General features: G+C 38.3%; 2 protein-coding genes across 3 annotated transcripts; one reads left to right on the forward strand and one right to left on the reverse strand.

The window, feature by feature from the left end:
• Window positions 1-5,911: 5,911 nt before the first annotated feature.
• Spf30 (Splicing factor 30) lies at window positions 5,912-7,189 on the reverse strand. Of its 2 annotated transcripts, XM_065237572.1 has the most exons (5): window positions 7,030-7,189; window positions 6,674-6,933; window positions 6,459-6,605; window positions 6,080-6,390; window positions 5,912-5,979 (listed from the first exon to the last, which is right to left on the reverse strand). In XM_065237572.1, the coding sequence occupies exons 1-4, from the start codon at window positions 7,069-7,071 to the stop codon at window positions 6,120-6,122; spliced, it is 720 nt and encodes a 239-aa protein (XP_065093644.1). In that variant the 5' UTR covers window positions 7,072-7,189; the 3' UTR covers window positions 5,912-5,979; window positions 6,080-6,119. The 2 variants fall into 2 exon arrangements, with proteins under 2 accessions (XP_065093644.1, XP_065093643.1); XM_065237571.1 differs by having other exon boundaries at window positions 5,912-6,390.
• Window positions 7,190-9,941: 2,752 nt separating this feature from the next.
• Pef (Peflin) lies at window positions 9,942-11,235 on the forward strand. The gene is made up of 3 exons (XM_065237570.1): window positions 9,942-10,100; window positions 10,241-10,634; window positions 10,703-11,235. The coding sequence occupies exons 1-3, from the start codon at window positions 10,089-10,091 to the stop codon at window positions 10,927-10,929; spliced, it is 633 nt and encodes a 210-aa protein (XP_065093642.1). The 5' UTR covers window positions 9,942-10,088; the 3' UTR covers window positions 10,930-11,235.
• The last annotated feature ends 5,916 nt before the right edge of the window (window positions 11,236-17,151 follow it).

A 17,151-nucleotide genomic window follows, 5' to 3' on the forward strand; every position in this document is an offset into this window, starting at 1 on the left:
AATTAATATTTTTCCATTGGATATGTGATTTATTCGTACCGTATTACCATAGAGGTAACTCTAAGACCAGAAGGTCCCGAAATAACGTGCTCAACTTTTTGGCTCAGCTCTGGTACTCTCTTCGGTCCCAAGCTAATCGATTTACCCCTCGAAACATAGGAAAAACCAATAACCCCTCATTTTATCTGTCAAACTTTCATAGCAAATCCAGGGCTGTTACAAGATTTTCTAAATTTGATCCGCGACATCCGCGATTCCTCAAAAGAAATCCGCGACTTCAAATACTAATTCGCGACAAAAAAAAACGGTTTTCATTGCCTAAAAATAGCATTTTATACTACTACATGGCATTTTAAGCTTATTGCTTATAGCATATTAGATTTTTACCTGCTCTCAATGTGTTTAATGTTCTTTGAAGTACTTTCACATTTTAATTGAGAGCTTTTTATGCCTGTACCATCCTATGCCCAAGGAAGTAGAGAAATATTCCAACCCGAAAAATTAATAGACCGGACGGGAATCGAACTCAGTCGCCTCCAGCATGGACTTGCTTTGTAGCTGCGCCTTTACCGACTGAATCGTTTGTAACCTTAGAATTTTTTTTAATAACATTGTGTCATCTTCAGTTATAGTATAAATTCTGAGTAATTAGTGAACACGGAGGCGAACCAGCCTCAGGCTGAAAGCCTCCATAATAAAGAAACTTAACTTAACTTAATTAGTGAACATAATAAAACACCCTTACATTATGAGATTCTATTGAATAATACCGGCCTAGATTTGATGAAACATTATTTAAAAAATAATAATGCATTTTCATTTGAAATGCAAATTTTCTTGAAAATTAACCTTTGCGTCTCTGACGTATTTTGCTGTCCTAAATGTTGTAGTTAATTTGTCTCTAGTTTTCTCAATTTTTACCGATTCAACCCAAACACCCTGCACATAATCGAATGATTACCAGAGTTTCATAAGTCACGCTTGTTGGTCACGTCGCGATTGTGTATTTACACGGATATTCTTGGGGTCTGTCCAATGGTGAGACATTTTCATGATATTTTTTTATTTCTAATATGAACCTAGCACTTTTCGTTGTCAAATCATAACCGAATCGAATATATGTGACTTTGTGGATCATGCACGACTTATTACTATGTATACCGGAAATTATAGGGGTTTCCAAATCCTCCAGAACTTCAGTTGATTTGTTCTACTATATCAACCAAGACTGCAATAATGTCTGTAGTATCGATATCCAATCAGATTCAAAGTGTCTATGTGGATCATGCATGATCTATTTCCGAGTAATCCAGATGTTCAAGGTTCTTCAAATCGTCCTGGAATTCAGATAATTGGATCTACTAGATCAACCGATATTGGGACAATGTCTTTAGTATCGAAATATTTCCATACAGATGCACTGTGTCTATGTGGATCATGCATGAAATATTGTCATGTATACCAGATGTTTTAAGTTCTCCAAATCGTTCTGGGCCTCATAGCCTAGTCAGTAAAGGCACGGTATTACCAAGCCGGAGGCGGCGGGTTCGATTCCCGGTCCGGTCGAGGGAATCTTTTCTCGACTTCCTTGGACATAGAGTACAATAACATGTTCTGCCCGCTCTAGTTCATCATGCATAAGAGATACAGATTTGAATCGTTGACAAAAGTTGTAGCTAATTATAAAAACTATAAAAGCTTCATACATTACTTTACGGAATTCTGTTGATGGTAAAAGTTAGAGACAAACGAATGTAAATGAATGCATGAAATGAACGTAAATGATTTTCCATCCCTGCTTGCCACACAATATACGAATTCATGCATTGGTATTGGCATCGAAAGCTCTCAATTAATAACTGTGGAAGTGCATTTAGAACACTAAGTTTGAGAGCACGCAATAAGCTAATATGCACTAATCAATCAGCTTGAAATGTGAAGAAGAAGAAGAAGAAGAAATCGTTCTGGAGTTCAGATGATTTATTCTACTAGATCAACCATGACTGGGATAAAGTCTGTAGTATCAAAATATGTCCAAACAGATTCGTAGTGTTATGGATAATGTTTAATTATTTCCACGTATACCAGATGATCTAGGTTCTCCAAATCGTCCTGCAGTTCAGATGATTTGTTTTACTAGATCAACAAAGCCTGGATAATATCTGTAGTATCGAAATATCGATTTGGAAATCTTAGAACATTTAGCATACACGGAAATAGGTTGCCATGATCCACATAGACACTGCAAATTTGTTTGAGCATATTTCGATACTACAGATATTGAATTAGTCTAGTAGAAACATAATCTGATCTCCAGAATGATTTCCGAACCTACAACATCAATAGGTTGGGTACAATCCACATAGACACTTTGAATCTGTTTGGACATATTTCGATACTACAGACATTATTGCAGTCTTGGTTGATACAGTAGAACAAATCAACTGAACTCCAGGACGATTTGTAGAACCTAGAATATCCGGTATACATGGCAATTACTCGCATATATACGATTCGTTTATGATTTGACAACGAAAAATGCTATGTTCATGTTGGAAAAAAAAGGAAAATGTCTCACATTGGACATACCTCAGGGAATTTCCGTGTAAATTCGGTGTGACTTATGGATTTGAGATCATTTCTCAATTATTTGCAGGGTGTTTGATTTGAACCGGTAAAACATTGAGAGCCAAATGAACAACAAAATTAAAGACTGCCAAATTATCCGGGACGGAAAGGTTACAAGGAATTCCACAATTTTTGTGACAGCACATCAGTCCCTTCGCGATTTTCGTGACATCATTTAATGTTTCCGCGATTTTCGCGACTGAAAGTTCAAATCCGCGACAAATCCGCGAAAATCGCGAAATCCGCGAAATTCGCGAAATCCGCGCCTGTTGTAACAGCCCTGGAAATCAAAACAAACATTGCGTAGTATTAGAATTTCGACTAGAATGGGATACGTTAATCGTTTGCTTGGGACCAATAGGCTAGTCAAGTAGTGAGCCAATTTAAGTTAGTTTTGTATTGATTGTTGGTATTACCTGATCCGTGCGCTTCGGTCAGAGAGCGTATAATAGGGCGTCGTTGTGCCAATTTGATCGTGGCACATTTCGAGTATGAGAGAGTAATTGCAGTTAGATCAAAAGTGCCTGTGAAAAATGCAAGTACTTTCGCAGATTACCCGAAGTTGCGATAGTGAAGGTATGATCACAGATAAGCAGACATAACACTTTTAAAACGTTCATCGACATCGTTTTTAACGGTCCATTTAAATGTTTCTTGGTTGGTAGTACCATAGAGGTAACTCTAAAACTAGAAGGTCCCAAAATAACGTGCTCAACTTTTTGGCTCAGCTCTGGTACTCTCTTCGGTCCCAAGCTAATCGATTCACCCCTCGAATCATAGGAAAATCCACTAACCCCTCATTTTATCTGTCAAACTTTCATAGCGAATCAAAACAAACATTGTGTAGTAGTAGAATTTCGTAGGAAATTTTACCTTGTCATTTACTCACATTCCAGTGCTCACTTCTCACATCCCTCTCTGAGCACCTTATTCCTCACTTCTCACATACCTCTCATTAAATTCACACTTACTCATTTTCTACTCTTCATTTCACACTTCTGGTGTAACATTTAAAAAGGGCCTAGCTGAACATTGCATTAGGTCCTAAGTAACATTGACAGATTTTCTTCGTCGACTTTCTCTTTGTATCCCTACGGCCATGTAAAGACATTCCCAGGTATTGTTAGCACTCAGATCGATAAAAGAAGCTTTTATCTAGCGTCTAATACGACAAAGACGACAAGACACGGTTATGTGCTCAAGTTATTAACGAAAGAGAAAGTCGACAAAGAGAATCGATCAATGTTACTTAGGACCTAATGCAATGTTCAGCTTAATATATGTATGATTAAGCAGTGAAAGTGAGCAGAGATGTGTGATAAGCACCGACAAACCATAAGCTCCAATCGAACGCGTCAAACGCGGTTTCAATTTAAATAAACACGAGCGCTTCACGAGGAAATTTAATTTTTGCGATTTTAATAATTATAAATAAGTTTGTGTATGAAAAGTATAAATTCGACAGTGAGCATGCATAAGGGCGTACACGTCATGATCGATTCTCTTCGTCGATTTGCTCTTTGCATTACTACAGCTAAGCGAAACAATTTTCTAGAATTTGTTCAATGCAGAGTTGTAACAGGTTGTATTGACTATCAAAAGTAACAGCAAACGTACCGAGAAACTTTAATTCTAGCAAGTTATTAACAAAAGAGAAAATCGACGAAGAGAATCGATCATCGCGTTTACGCCCTTATGCATGCTCACTGTCGAATTAATCATTAATCAAGTCTGGCCTATTATAATCTTTTACAACATCCTAAATCTCGTTTCTGTTCCTTCGTTTTAATCTGCATCAAAATCAGAAACTGCACCCGGAGCTGATTATAGTTTTCCGCTATCCGACGCTGTCTTGGGAATATAATTTTTGATATTTTGTAACGTTTTATTCAGTGTAAAAACTGTGCCTTAAGGCCGTCCGCAATGCTGAGTTTCAAAATTGTTTTAAACGACTCGACAATTCTATAATTTGAAACTGTCAAAAATAAAACTGAAACACCATCAGCGCAACGCACAGTTCTGAAAGATGTTTGTAATCATCAAGTTCCATAAACTTTACTGTTCTCTATGAAGTTCATAGAGTTTTTTTTTGTGAAGCTCTTCGAAACATCTTTAAATACATCCAAAGAAATTTGAAACAGAGTTCCATTCGTGTTTCAAACTCGATCAGAAATAAAACAGAATAGTCGAGCAGTTACAAATCTGGTGCAAAATAGTGCTCGAATAATGAAACTGCAACTCAGCATTGCGAGAGGTGCGTTTCTGTTCTAGTTTCAAATTGAAACAGTCCTTATAAAAAACAGCAGCATTGCTAACGGCATAACAAAATTGTTAAGGTTATTTTGCTTAACAACGTGTTCGGGGTATCATCCAAACCATTTGTGGAATAGTTCAATTATTTGAGTTATCGTTCGTTTATGGTATTTTTTTTAGGGTGACGCTGAAGCAGACGACAGTCACTCAAATTAAAAATCACTCGAATTAAACACAAAATTGCGGGGTGTCAAACCTTGCAGACAAAATAACTTAGTTGGCCTTGCAATCAGAATAAACTTGTATTCTCTCCGCGCGTCTCTTATTAAACATCGTCTCTGATGTGAGGAATGAAACATGAAAACTGAGTTAGAGACATGGAGGCGTGCTAAGCAGTGAGGAATAAGATGGGAGTGGAGATGTGAAACGTGTGAGTAAGGGGCTGTTCATAAACTACGTAGACCGATTTTGAAATGTATTGGACCCCCCTCCCCTCTGCGTAGACAATCGTTCATACAACATTTGGAAATTTATTAGACGCTTGCCAACCCCATCCTAAAGTGTCTACATGGTTTATGAACAACCCCTAAGTGAGAAGCGACATTTATGAAGTGAGGTGAGGATTGAGATATGAAAATTTGAGTAGTAGGTAGATGGTTAAATTTCGAGTCTTTTAAAGAATACGCTCAAGTGAGTCAGCCGATCTTCAATCAAATGTTTAGCAAACTTTCAGATGCATTTAAGACGAAAATTAATGCCTGATATCGGTTCTAACCCAACAGCAGTCTCGTCCAATCACCGAAAAATGCGCGCTATTCTTGCAAGCGAATAAAAACAAAACTTTCACTCTAATTGATTCATGTTTTAATTGAGTTTTGCACCAGGGCGACAGCTGGAAGGTTAAACTGAAGAAAAAATGGCAGCAATATAAATTTTCCTGTGAGAAAAATTGTGGGTACCAATTAAATTGGTTATAACAACATCAACCCAAAGCTGGCCTTTTCGAAGGTAAAACCTGAACAGATTTCCGACGGTACGAATTCCTTACTTCTGGTTATATTTATTTGTATCATTGTGAGAAATATGAATGATGCACTCCTAGAATAGGTAAACAAACTACAGGATAGAGTTTATGTTCCTAGAAGTGTTGTATCGACAGCTTCATCAGCCCATGCCGATTAAGAATAATTGCATTTACCTTCGAAATGTCCCTGTAGCTGGGCCACGGCGCGCGCCACTTACACACCCTTCCGGTACTTTTCGCCGTGGGTAAACTCGGTCATCGGTTTACCGGATACACCGCACGTACCGATTCCCACCCGCCCGTTAACATTCTCGGGTGATGCGAATATGCTCTTGCATTTGCTGCCCGCCTTCTTGGTGCTTTTGGCAGAAAACTGAAGCCACTTGTTCTTTTCGGTTTCCCGTTCTTCCTCCAGCTCCTTGAACCGCTGCTGCTTCTTTTGCTTCTTCTTTTTCAGGTATTCCTTCTGATTGGGTCGCATGCGTCTGAAATGATGCCATGGGTGTTAGGAAAAGTTCAATAATCACCAGGCAGGACGCAAATAAACACTTACTTATTGCTATTCGATGGAAACACTTCGTTCCGCACTTTCTGTTCCTTCAACTCGGAGAGGGTCGTGGTGCTTCGATTCTGGTACGCGTCGAACACAACATTGACCTCTCCGCCGTCTGTAATTGATTCAATTGTGGCATCATAGTACCTGTAATGGGCAAACAATCCAAGCCATTAACATTGAATCTAAATTCCCCTAATGACAGGGAAACTTACTGTCCATCTTCGATCCATTTGGCGGAGCACTTGTCGCCGACCTTCCAGATCACGGTAGGTTTTGCTTGTTTCTTCTCGGCCGCCGAATGTCCGCCTTCAAAGTACCGAGTGTTGGCGGGTTCAACATAGGCGCTCTTTTTTTGCTCGGCTTCGTGTTGGGCTCGGATCAAATCTTTGGTCAGATCAATAACCTCTTCCAGGTCCTGTTTCAGCTTCAGGAGTTCGGCATTCTCTGGATCCGTGAGGAGTGCTGCTTCGACCTAGCGTAGAGGAAAAACGAAGTAAACAAAACAAATGGAGCGATGTAAACAAAAAAACCTTTACGATTAGTGTGTCCATTTTGCCGTTTCATTTACCTGTTGCAGTTGCAGTTTGTAGTTTTGAAGATCGTCTGCCATTCTGAATAAATTTTAGGTCCAATGAACTAGTTGTGCCGCAGATAAATAGAAATATTCTTAAACGTTTTGCTCCGCCAATTTTCTGTGAGAATGTCGCGATGCGAGTTTTTTCTGCACTTGCTTTGACGTTTTATCTTTGGTAGCAAAGAAATTCATGTTGGTAGCACATGGATCAGTTGTGAACGTAATCGGTTGGACACGGTAACTTTTATAATCTCATAATTGAATAAAATTACACGGAGAAACGAAATAGCGCAAAGGTTTTTGTAATGATCTGAGTGGTGCGGAGCCCGCATAAACGCGAACCATAACTTGACCTTACCGAAAATGGTTAAACATGGTTTATAATCCCTGCTAAACTTTAACTGAAATGGTTATGGAATTTTACATGAACGTTTGTGTGATAATGTTTTAACCTTATGTAGTATGGTTTTTTCGAAATGGACCTTACAAATAATGGGTTGTTAAGAACCATTGCCATTGAAAATTCTTGTTTTCTCCATACATTTTCGGAAAAAAAGCATAATACTAGGCAAAATAATAACTTCACTGTTTGACACTAAACTAACAAATTGACAGCTCACCCCCATACAAACTCTCACTGATGGGTGCTAAGATGGTGCTTTTTGCTAATCTAATCGAACTTATTTAAAATAGTTCCAGTGCACAAAAATTGATGAAATTTTGGATTTTGGTTCCATTTTTATTGCAGATTACGAATATGCATTTACCTCAAATATTGAAATTTCCATCATCTAGCCTTTTTTTTCAAGATGGTCACAAATGCTTCAGTTTTGATGGCCTATACTGTATAGACTTCTCTGAATGCCCAAGTATTAGTGCAGACGTTTGGCCGTACAGACGTATAAGTCAAGGTATAAGTGCAACAACAATCGTATATCGGTTTCATGCACTTATTAAGTCTGTGTGTCGAATTTTATGAGTGCATATCGGTCCCGACATTTCATTAGGGCGAAACTGCTTTTATAAACAATAACTTCAACTATCGATTTATCGAAACTCTCGGAAACATTCCCTCTACACAGCAAAAAAAGTTGTTGAATATTACATCGAAACTGATGCAACCAGGTCAATCCATCGGTTGTGTAATATCACATTGTACGATGTACATCGATTTTGCGAACAAAATTACATCCATTGATGTAATATTGCATCTGCTTTTTGCTATTACATCATTATTTCATACATCAGCTTGAATTACGTTGATCGATATTACATTTTTTTTTGCTGTGTACCCAATGATGTCACCACACGCAGAAAAAAAACATAGTGCTATTAAACAAATTATGTTTCATGCGAGGTTTCATGTTAAACAAAATTTTGAATATAATAAGGATCAATAAAATTGATAGATTAAATCAACAAAAAAAATTTAGTTGGTATAATACTACTAATTTTATTGAATTGAACATTGGCATTTATTGATTTAAAAACATGTTTGCTTGAATCAAATTGAAGCATTATTTAAAGTAATTGTGGTTTTTATTGCATTGAAAAGTTATTTTTATTGTTTCAAAACCAAATTTATTTAAATTCTCATGTCAGATTAGCTGTCATTATAAAAATAAACCAACATTTTTCAATTATGGTTTCAATTAAGTTACTAACTGAGCCACTGTTTGTTTATAAATTTATTTGGTGCGTGAATGGGTGGAAGAAGGTGTTTCCCTTGTGCGCCTTTCTGTACACCATGGTGTAGATTCTAATGTTATTGTTGGTGGTAATTTTGACAATTTTTCTGCTGCTGGTAGCTATTTTGCTGTAGATGCCGATGTTGACGCATTTCGGTGGTGCAGAGGAGGAGTTCCTGTAATGATACAATATTAGAAAATGCCAAGGAAAATGATCATTTTACTTTTTTGCTTTTTTATTAACAATGTTATGATGTCGATACAGACTGACAGTTTGAAACGCGCACTACACACACAATCATAAAATAGAGCTTTGGGTGGGTTGGTTTATTTCCTTTAAATTCCGTTATAATTGCTTATCTTTTGACAGATACGCGTATTTCGTCTACTATTGCAGACTTCATCAGTTCCAAGTACTCAACACCACTGATGAAGTCTGCAAGTAGTAGACGAAATACGCGTATCTGTCAAAAGATAAGCAATTATAACGGAATTTAAAGGAAGTAAACCAACCCACTCAAAGCTCTCCATAAAGGAATTCCGTTAAGAGGTTCGACAAATTTAAAGGATTCATAAATAGATTTTTAAGCAATTGTGTTGAAAATAATAGAAATTTTGTATTAAATAATAACAAAATATTTTATTGGTTTACGCCTCAGTGTTTTTTCTGCGTGCACTTTGCATGTGTGAGCTTTAATTCATGAGGAGTTTATGGATATAAAGTCATTGTTTACAAAGGCAATGTCACAATGTCAATTGGACTGTTGATCAACATATGCTTTTTGCAATTAAATCAATATTTCATATACCAGCATGAATATCACGAGGAATAACGTTGATCGACATTACATTTTTTCTTGCTGTGGCTGGTTTGAGACTGAATATATTGAAATTATTTATGTTAGGGAAATGGCTCTAATGTTGGCATATGGATCTAAGATTGGACACATAGCTAAAAATCTGCTATTTATCAATTTTATCTAGATGAACGCGTCATTGGGACGGTACTAATAGATATTTTTGGCCACTATTGAAAATGTAGTCGATTGCTGAATTTATGTATGGGCCCATTACATCCATTTCCCCTATTTGGCACTTTGGACTTTTTTTCAAATAAATAATCCTCGAAATAATTCTCAGGGCACGTTCACCGAAGCAGAAGTTCGACCCTGGTGCTTCAATTGGTAGAAGCTGTGAGCGAGTTGAAAATTTGACGTTTCAATTTCATTGATGGTCGGGGTCAGTTTACAATTTACGCTTAATAAATTTGGAGTGTTGCGGGAGTGTAAAAATTTAATTGATAGAATAATTACATTCTAGACGAGAGGCTTTTCATCTTGATTATCACCAAACCCTAGCGACATAATGGCTTATCAAGTAAGTTTTAAATTTACCATTCGTATTACTAATCTACTCGTGTTGATTTACAAGCTGATAAGAAAGTGACGCTCTAATTTCATTCGTGAATCATTGTTCAATCTCTAAACGTAATATTGAATTTTCTTCTGCATCGCAAGGGTGGATATCCAGGCCAGCAGTACGGGGGCTATGGCCAACCAGCCCAACAACAAGCGGGGGCTTATCCCGGTCAATATGGAGGCTACGCACCACCCCCACAAGCACCCGTCGTCAGCCCCGAGATGCAAAACATATTCCGCAATGTCGACAAGGACAACTCGGGAAAGATTAATAGCTTAGAACTGCAAGCCGCATTGATCAATGGTCGAGGCGATCATTTCTCCGATACGGCATGCAACATGATGATTGGTATGTTCGATCGCGATCGCAGCGGAACGATCGATGTTTACGAATTTGAGAAACTCTACAACTACATCAATCAATGGCTGCAAATATTCAAAACCTACGACCGGGATGCATCCGGTCACATTGAAGAGGCCGAGTTGTCACAAGGTACCTTCCGTTGATAACATTTTGATGTAAGATGCATTCAATACAGGCACATTTCCTTTCCGTTTCAGCTCTCACCCAGATGGGATTTCGCTTCTCGGCGCAATTCATTCAATTTTTGATCGTCAAAAACGATCCGGTACACCGAAAGGATATCTCCGTCGACCAGTTCATTGTAACGTGCGTCCAGATTCAACGTTTCACCGAAGCGTTCCGAGGCAGGGATACCGAACAAAAAGGGGTGATTACAATTGGATTTGAAGACTTTCTGAATATTGCCCTAACTACCACATCATAATTGGTATTCGACTGGTATTTTGCATCCAAATCCACTATCACTATTAAGTTTAATGCTAAAACAAAAAATCGATTATTAAATCTGACCAGACCAGAGGTTCTCAGGACAGAACTGTTGCATTCGAAGAAATAGTATTCTTACAGGCTAATTTTGGAACGAGTGGATACGTTAATTTTCTTCTACTTACCTATTTATTCTAGAACAAAGCATTTTAGCATGTTCCATTATGCGACTCTAAACGAGATTCACGCAGCTTGTAGTGCGAAGGTTATTTTGGTAATAAATCTAAAACGGTATACAACCTGATGGGCGGAATTTGTGCTCTATCTTCCGAAAGAAATTGGATTTCTCCCTTGAACGCGTTGGGTGTCTATTTTTAGATCTATGGAAAAACGCATGTTGAGCATATGGATATGTGGCTTAGCGATCGATTGATGGTTTATTTTATTCCCAGAAAATAAAACTTGCCTCAGATTAGTAGGTACGTTGTACGCATGTTGATTTACATGCATAGGTACATAATAGTTTGTCTCTGACCAGGAGTCTCCATCAATTGGTTATATCCAATGTGGAAAGCCAGTATAAGTCGACAAATGGCAGACTAGTAGTGCAAAACATGTTCATGAGTGCTTATGCTAGATTTGTTAAGTAGTAAAATTACGTTTATTTCTGTTATTTATGTTTTTACATTGTTTTAACATTTTTATTGATTAACCTATCATACTCTTTATCTTTGTTTAATTCGTTATTCTAATTTACATATTCACGTTTTTCTACTAGTCTACAGAATGGGGGTGTGTTATGTTTGAATTGAAAAAAAGTGATAACCTACCTAACTACGGGTATAACTTAACCTAACGTACAAGATCACGTATGATCTGATGAGTTGATCTCAGACAGGTGTCTCTGAACTTTTCCAGGATAAAAACTCTCCGTTCTTCTAATGTCTGAATTCCAGCCAGGAGGTGGATCTCAGAATTTCTAGTTCGCGGGGGACTCTTTAGGATTATCCTAATGATCTAGTTCAGGATCCTTTGGAGTTTGAGGTGATGGCATTTGGTGCAACTCTCCCATATTGGCATACCGTACTCGATTACAGGAAGGATAATTTGTTTGTAGACAGCAAGCTTATTTTTCAGCGACAGTGTAGACCTCCTGTTGATGAGTGAATACAGTGATCTTATCAGGATGTTACACTTGGTTTTCGTTTTATCAACGTGTTCCCTGAAAATCAGCTTGCTGTCTAGTGTTAAGCCTAGGTAGACTACCTCTTTCGACCATTCCACCACTCAGATCACCAGCTTTTTCAACGTCCACAACGCCATGGCAGATGTTTTCGAAACAGACTTGTTCCGTCTGAGAATGTTTGTTACTCGAGTCAGCAAAAACCAAACTGTTCCTCGAGTAACAAGTTGTTTCTTCAGCACCTGTTAGAAGCCGGTGATAGACTGCTATTTCGAACAGTTTTTATAACCCTGAGAGAAGGCTGATTGGTCGATAACTTAAAGGAGAGGACGGATCCTTCCCAGGTTTCCGGATGGGTATGACTTTAGCTGACTTCCAACACGAGGGGAAGTAGCCAAATCGGAGGCTCAGATTGAAAATCAGTGCCAGATGGTTGTAGAATGTGGAACTCAAGTGTTTGAGTTCCATATTCAGGATGTTGTCGAAATCTGGGGCCTTCATGTTTTTAGATGATTTGATATAGGCCAACAGTTCGTCAGCCGTAATCTCGTATTCCTCGGGAAAATTTTTTTCAGCAACCTCAGCTTCGTGAGGTCTGACGATGTTTTGTCCGAGATTATGGGAGTTGACGAAGTGTTGACCTATTGCGGCAGCCTTCTCTTCAGGCTTATGCTAGAAATCATTGCGTTGCTAATTATGGGGGACCCCCATAATTTTATGAGCCTTCGAGCTGAAAGATTTTAGTGCTTTCGTGCTGCATTTATTTGTTGAAGATTTTATGAATTTCTCAGTATTGATGATGCTAGAGTAATTTAAAAATTTCTCCTAATCCCGGTTTACATTAGTGTTGGTGCGCCTGTCATTCACAAAAAATGTTTTCAACACGATGTAAACAGTTTTTAGCAGCTGATTAATATTGGTGAATCAATTTCATGCACAATTTGGACGGTTTACACACCCTGGGCATTGGCATAACCTTGAGGATTGCTTAACTACTACAACCAGGTCCCAGGGCTTGTCTGTATATTTACATTTCGAAAGATGCACACTAGTGATGCCAGTTGTGATGTAGCGGACCAAAAGCTTGTTGGAATTTAGCTACTAGCCAAAATTAAATAATTGTGTAATTTAGAATTATGATTTTAGCTATGATTTTTTTTCTCTAAATAATTGAGTTTAATGAGTGCAAACATTTTTTTTTATTTATTTGGTTTAAATTTTTTGGAATGCGACATCACACAGATACTACCTTTGAATTTGGCTTGATCGAGTGGCGATTTTCTTTTCTTTAGATCAAGGCGATGAAGTTTTGAAGAAGACAACGATCATAAATCACAGGAAAAAAAAAGTTGGTCGCCGTTGACACAGAAGTGCCTACATGAAATGATAAGGAGAATGAGCAATCTAGCGGTTGACAAAATACTGCCAACGACAACAATCATCACGAAGATTGTCCACAAGAGAGTAGTAGTAGTGGCCGCATTGCCCCCGGGTGGCTGGGTGAATATACGATAAACAACAAGAAAAGCATATCAAGGCTCAACTACTACGGACAAATCCTTAGGAGCGATCCAGCCGGAATTTTGAAAACGAAATTTTGCACTCAAGTACAGAATAACAGAACCCAAGGTTGCAAAGACTCATTTCAGCTAAAATAATGTTTTTCGGAATAATAAAACCAAAAGATGGTATGATGGCATGTTTTACTTGTAACTTACAAGAAGAGGTTACAAAGTATGCGTTGGAAACATAAAACCTGTAAATTTTGCTTTCTATGAGTCACAATCAGCGATTTGCTGATCGCCGAGTGAGTGAGTGAGTGAGTGAGTGAGTGAGTTTGTGAAAAATCGCTGATTGTGACTCTCATGAAGTGAAATAAACAGGTTTAATATGTCAAACACATTCTTTGCAACCTCTTCTTGTATCCTACCAATTCAAAATTTGATCATGGCATCTAATTATTTCATAATTTAGAAAAACATTGTTTTAGCTGAAATGAGTCTTTGCAACCTTGTCAGAACCCAAGAAATTTGGAAGACCGGCATATACCTGGATAACCTGTATTGGACAGAACGTGGAGAGGAGCAAAATTCCCATTGAAGTATGGCAGGCTTTAGCACAAGAAAGGACCAAGTTCAAACAAACCACTAAAAATTTGTATAGTAGCATCTGTCAAACTTTCATATCGAATCAAAACAAACATTGTGTATTACTAGAATTTCGACTAGAATGGGGTACGTTAATCGTTTGCTTGGGACCAATAGGCTAGTCAAGTAGTGAGCCAATTTAAAATCGTTAGTTTTGTATTGATTGTTGGTAGCATGGTGGAGTCGGAATTTGAGACTTGCAGTGACTCTGACTGGGATAGTGAAACAGAAGACCTCGTTCCGAGGCAACGACAATAACAACTCACAAAGCACCCCCAGTCAACCGATGATTTAACAACACAAGTAAGCCCGGAATTTCATAGTCTTACACAATTGTTATATTAATATGCTTACTGTGTACGGCCGAGTAATACTACGGCAGAGAAAAAAGTTGTGTTTTTTTTTACTTTTTTCCGGACACCCGTCCGATGAGTTTTGCTACTCTTTTCCGAAAGGAACCAGCACACACCACAAACATGGCCAACCGCCAACTATGCGTGATTGACTTCAGTGTCATGCCAGCAAAACCCAAACCGTCCCAAGTGGACGATTTCATCGCGAAAGATGTTCAGCTTGATTGGAGCAAAGTGCGAGGATTGCAGCTCAACAACATCACATCGTACGTATTCATCAAGATGGATACAATAGAATCTGCAGAACAAATTCGCTGAAGAGCACAACCTCAAGCACACGATGGAGTACAAAGACATCACCTATCATATTCCGTTCTTCATTGCCGATGGAGCAACGGATGTTAAGCTGCATAATTTGCCGTTTGATATACCAAACCATATCAGGCATAACATTTGATAACGGCACAAAAGCATTTGTAAACAAACTTTCTAAGGCCCTTTACACGCGAACCAAAGTACGCCCGAGCAAACCAATACAATTTTCGGAAAGGTAATAGTTGCCCCTATCCGATGATGTTGTTGGTTTGCGTGGGCGTACTTTGGTTCGCGTGTAAAGGGCCTTAGAAAGTTTGTTTACAAATGCTTTTGTGCCGTTATCAAATGTTATGCCTGATATTACCTACCAAGAGCGAAAAACATACCAACCAAATTGTTCAGTTCCAACCCAATTTTTATTTCCTTTTTATACCTTCTGTCAAATCATAAGGGTCATCCATAAATGACGATGCAATTTTCTTACCAATTTTAGACCTTCCCCTCCCCCTTCGTGGCGATTTTTCCTATACCTTATGCATGGTCCGTTACAAATGTTGAAATCCCCTCTCTATTACTCCTCAGATTCTACGTAGCTTATGGATGTGCCCTAACTGATGTTTTGGTTCTTCATTTCGGATCATCGTTTGCGTTCGGAAAGCGAATTTTCAGGTGTATGAAAGAAGTGAAAAATCATTATCGGCATCAAGAATTCACTGAAAAAGAAACGATTTATCTGCCGCTCATGCTCTCCGAAAAAAATAAATCGCTGTTGCTTTTCTCGCGAAAACTGCTGTGAGCGTACAATATTCTCTCGCTTCTCAAATTCTCATCTATTTCTCCTAGCAGGTGAAAAAAGACCTTTCTCTCCTAAAGTAGGCGAAAATTTCGATCTCTGCTCTTATTTGTACAAATACAAGACGACCGAAAACAACAAATCAACAACAAACACATACACTAGCAACCGGTCATCAAAAAATAAGTGTTGCTTCGATGAAAATTTATAGCCATGGTTTAAAATACTTAAAAATACCTAAGAATACTTACGCGGGATTTACAAATCTAGATAGAGCTGGAATTAGGGCGTAACAGCTTTTGTAAACAATGACGTCTCTCGATGATATCTAGAAAGCCAAGGCTCGCCTACTCAAATCAACGTCACCATCAAGTAGGGGAAGACTTCCCCTTCCCGTTGGTTATGTTGGTTGGCGTGGGCGTGCCTTGAGTTTCGAGAGAAGTCATTGTTTACAAAAGCTGTTACGCCCTAATTCCAGCTCTATCTAGAAATATTTTATTGATATTAGGTATGAAGTTTAGAGTGGGATGCCCCTAGACGTAAAACATAGTTTTCTTATCACAAACTTGAAAATATATGCAGTTTGACAGATGATCTCAAGTTCATCACCGCAACAATTACAGCGCCGCGGTGGCCGGCATAAGCTTGGATTTGTCAATTACTACTATTTACCACAGAGAACAGACATGGAGGCTCGAACAAAATTTCTCTAAAAACTTGTGTAAAGATTCCTATTTGACTTAAGCACCACTAACGGCGACTTCCCCACTTAAAAACCCTCTTTGACAACATGATGGCGCTGGCGTTGCACAAATTACACTAGACACTAAGTGCTAGTAGTGCCAAGTGGCAATTTTCAACAGAAAATTTATCGATACTAGCGCCAAATTGGTCGAAAGTGGAAAATTTATAGAGAAAATCAGGAGATGCTAACACCACGTAACGGTGACGTTCCCACTTATTTTACACAAGTTTCTGACCGAACTTGAACGTCTGTTCTCTGTGTATTTACTTCTCTCCCTTCCGCTCTCAGAATTCGCCGATTCGGTGTCTCTCGTTGTGTTTTCTGCTGAGACTGAGCAATATTCGATACCGCGAAACATCTCCGCAGTTATGTTTTATTTCGGCGCAGGAGATGTGCGGTAATCAAAATTTAAGAATGTAGCTTAACATTTACAATAACATTCTACCAAATTTTCATGTGCACAGCCGAACGTACGAACGAATAGGGTGACTATAGCGCATTTTATGAAAACGTCACAAGTTTTTATGGCTGTTTTAAATCAGTAATTACGAAGAAACCATAAAGCCTACAAGGTTACTACCAAAGGTACAAATCTAGGGAACTGCATGGAAAATGTTTTATAGAACAACTAAATAAACAGAAAACACTAAAATGTATGAAATTTCACCAGTTTTTATATATACT

The sequence above is a fragment of the Ochlerotatus camptorhynchus genome, unplaced genomic scaffold (genome assembly GCF_037179485.1).
Source record: "Ochlerotatus camptorhynchus isolate MF236.1 unplaced genomic scaffold, CSIRO-AGI_Acam_v1.1 ptg000631l, whole genome shotgun sequence".
NCBI classification, from domain to species: Eukaryota; Metazoa; Arthropoda; class Insecta; order Diptera; family Culicidae; genus Ochlerotatus; species Ochlerotatus camptorhynchus.

Bases quoted from the DNA above. Each gene is read 5' to 3' on its own strand.
- Spf30 (XM_065237572.1), bottom strand. From the start codon at position 7,071: ATGGCAGACGATCTTCAAAACTACAAACTGCAACTGCAACAG. The intron at 6,606-6,673 runs GTAAGTTTCCCT...TGCCCATTACAG, and splicing joins AAATGGATCGAAGATGGACA to GTACTATGATGCCACAATTG. The intron at 6,391-6,458 runs GTAAGTGTTTAT...GCATCATTTCAG, and splicing joins TTTCCATCGAATAGCAATAA to ACGCATGCGACCCAATCAGA.
- Pef (XM_065237570.1), top strand. The intron at 10,635-10,702 runs GTACCTTCCGTT...TTTCCGTTTCAG, and splicing joins AGAGGCCGAGTTGTCACAAG to CTCTCACCCAGATGGGATTT.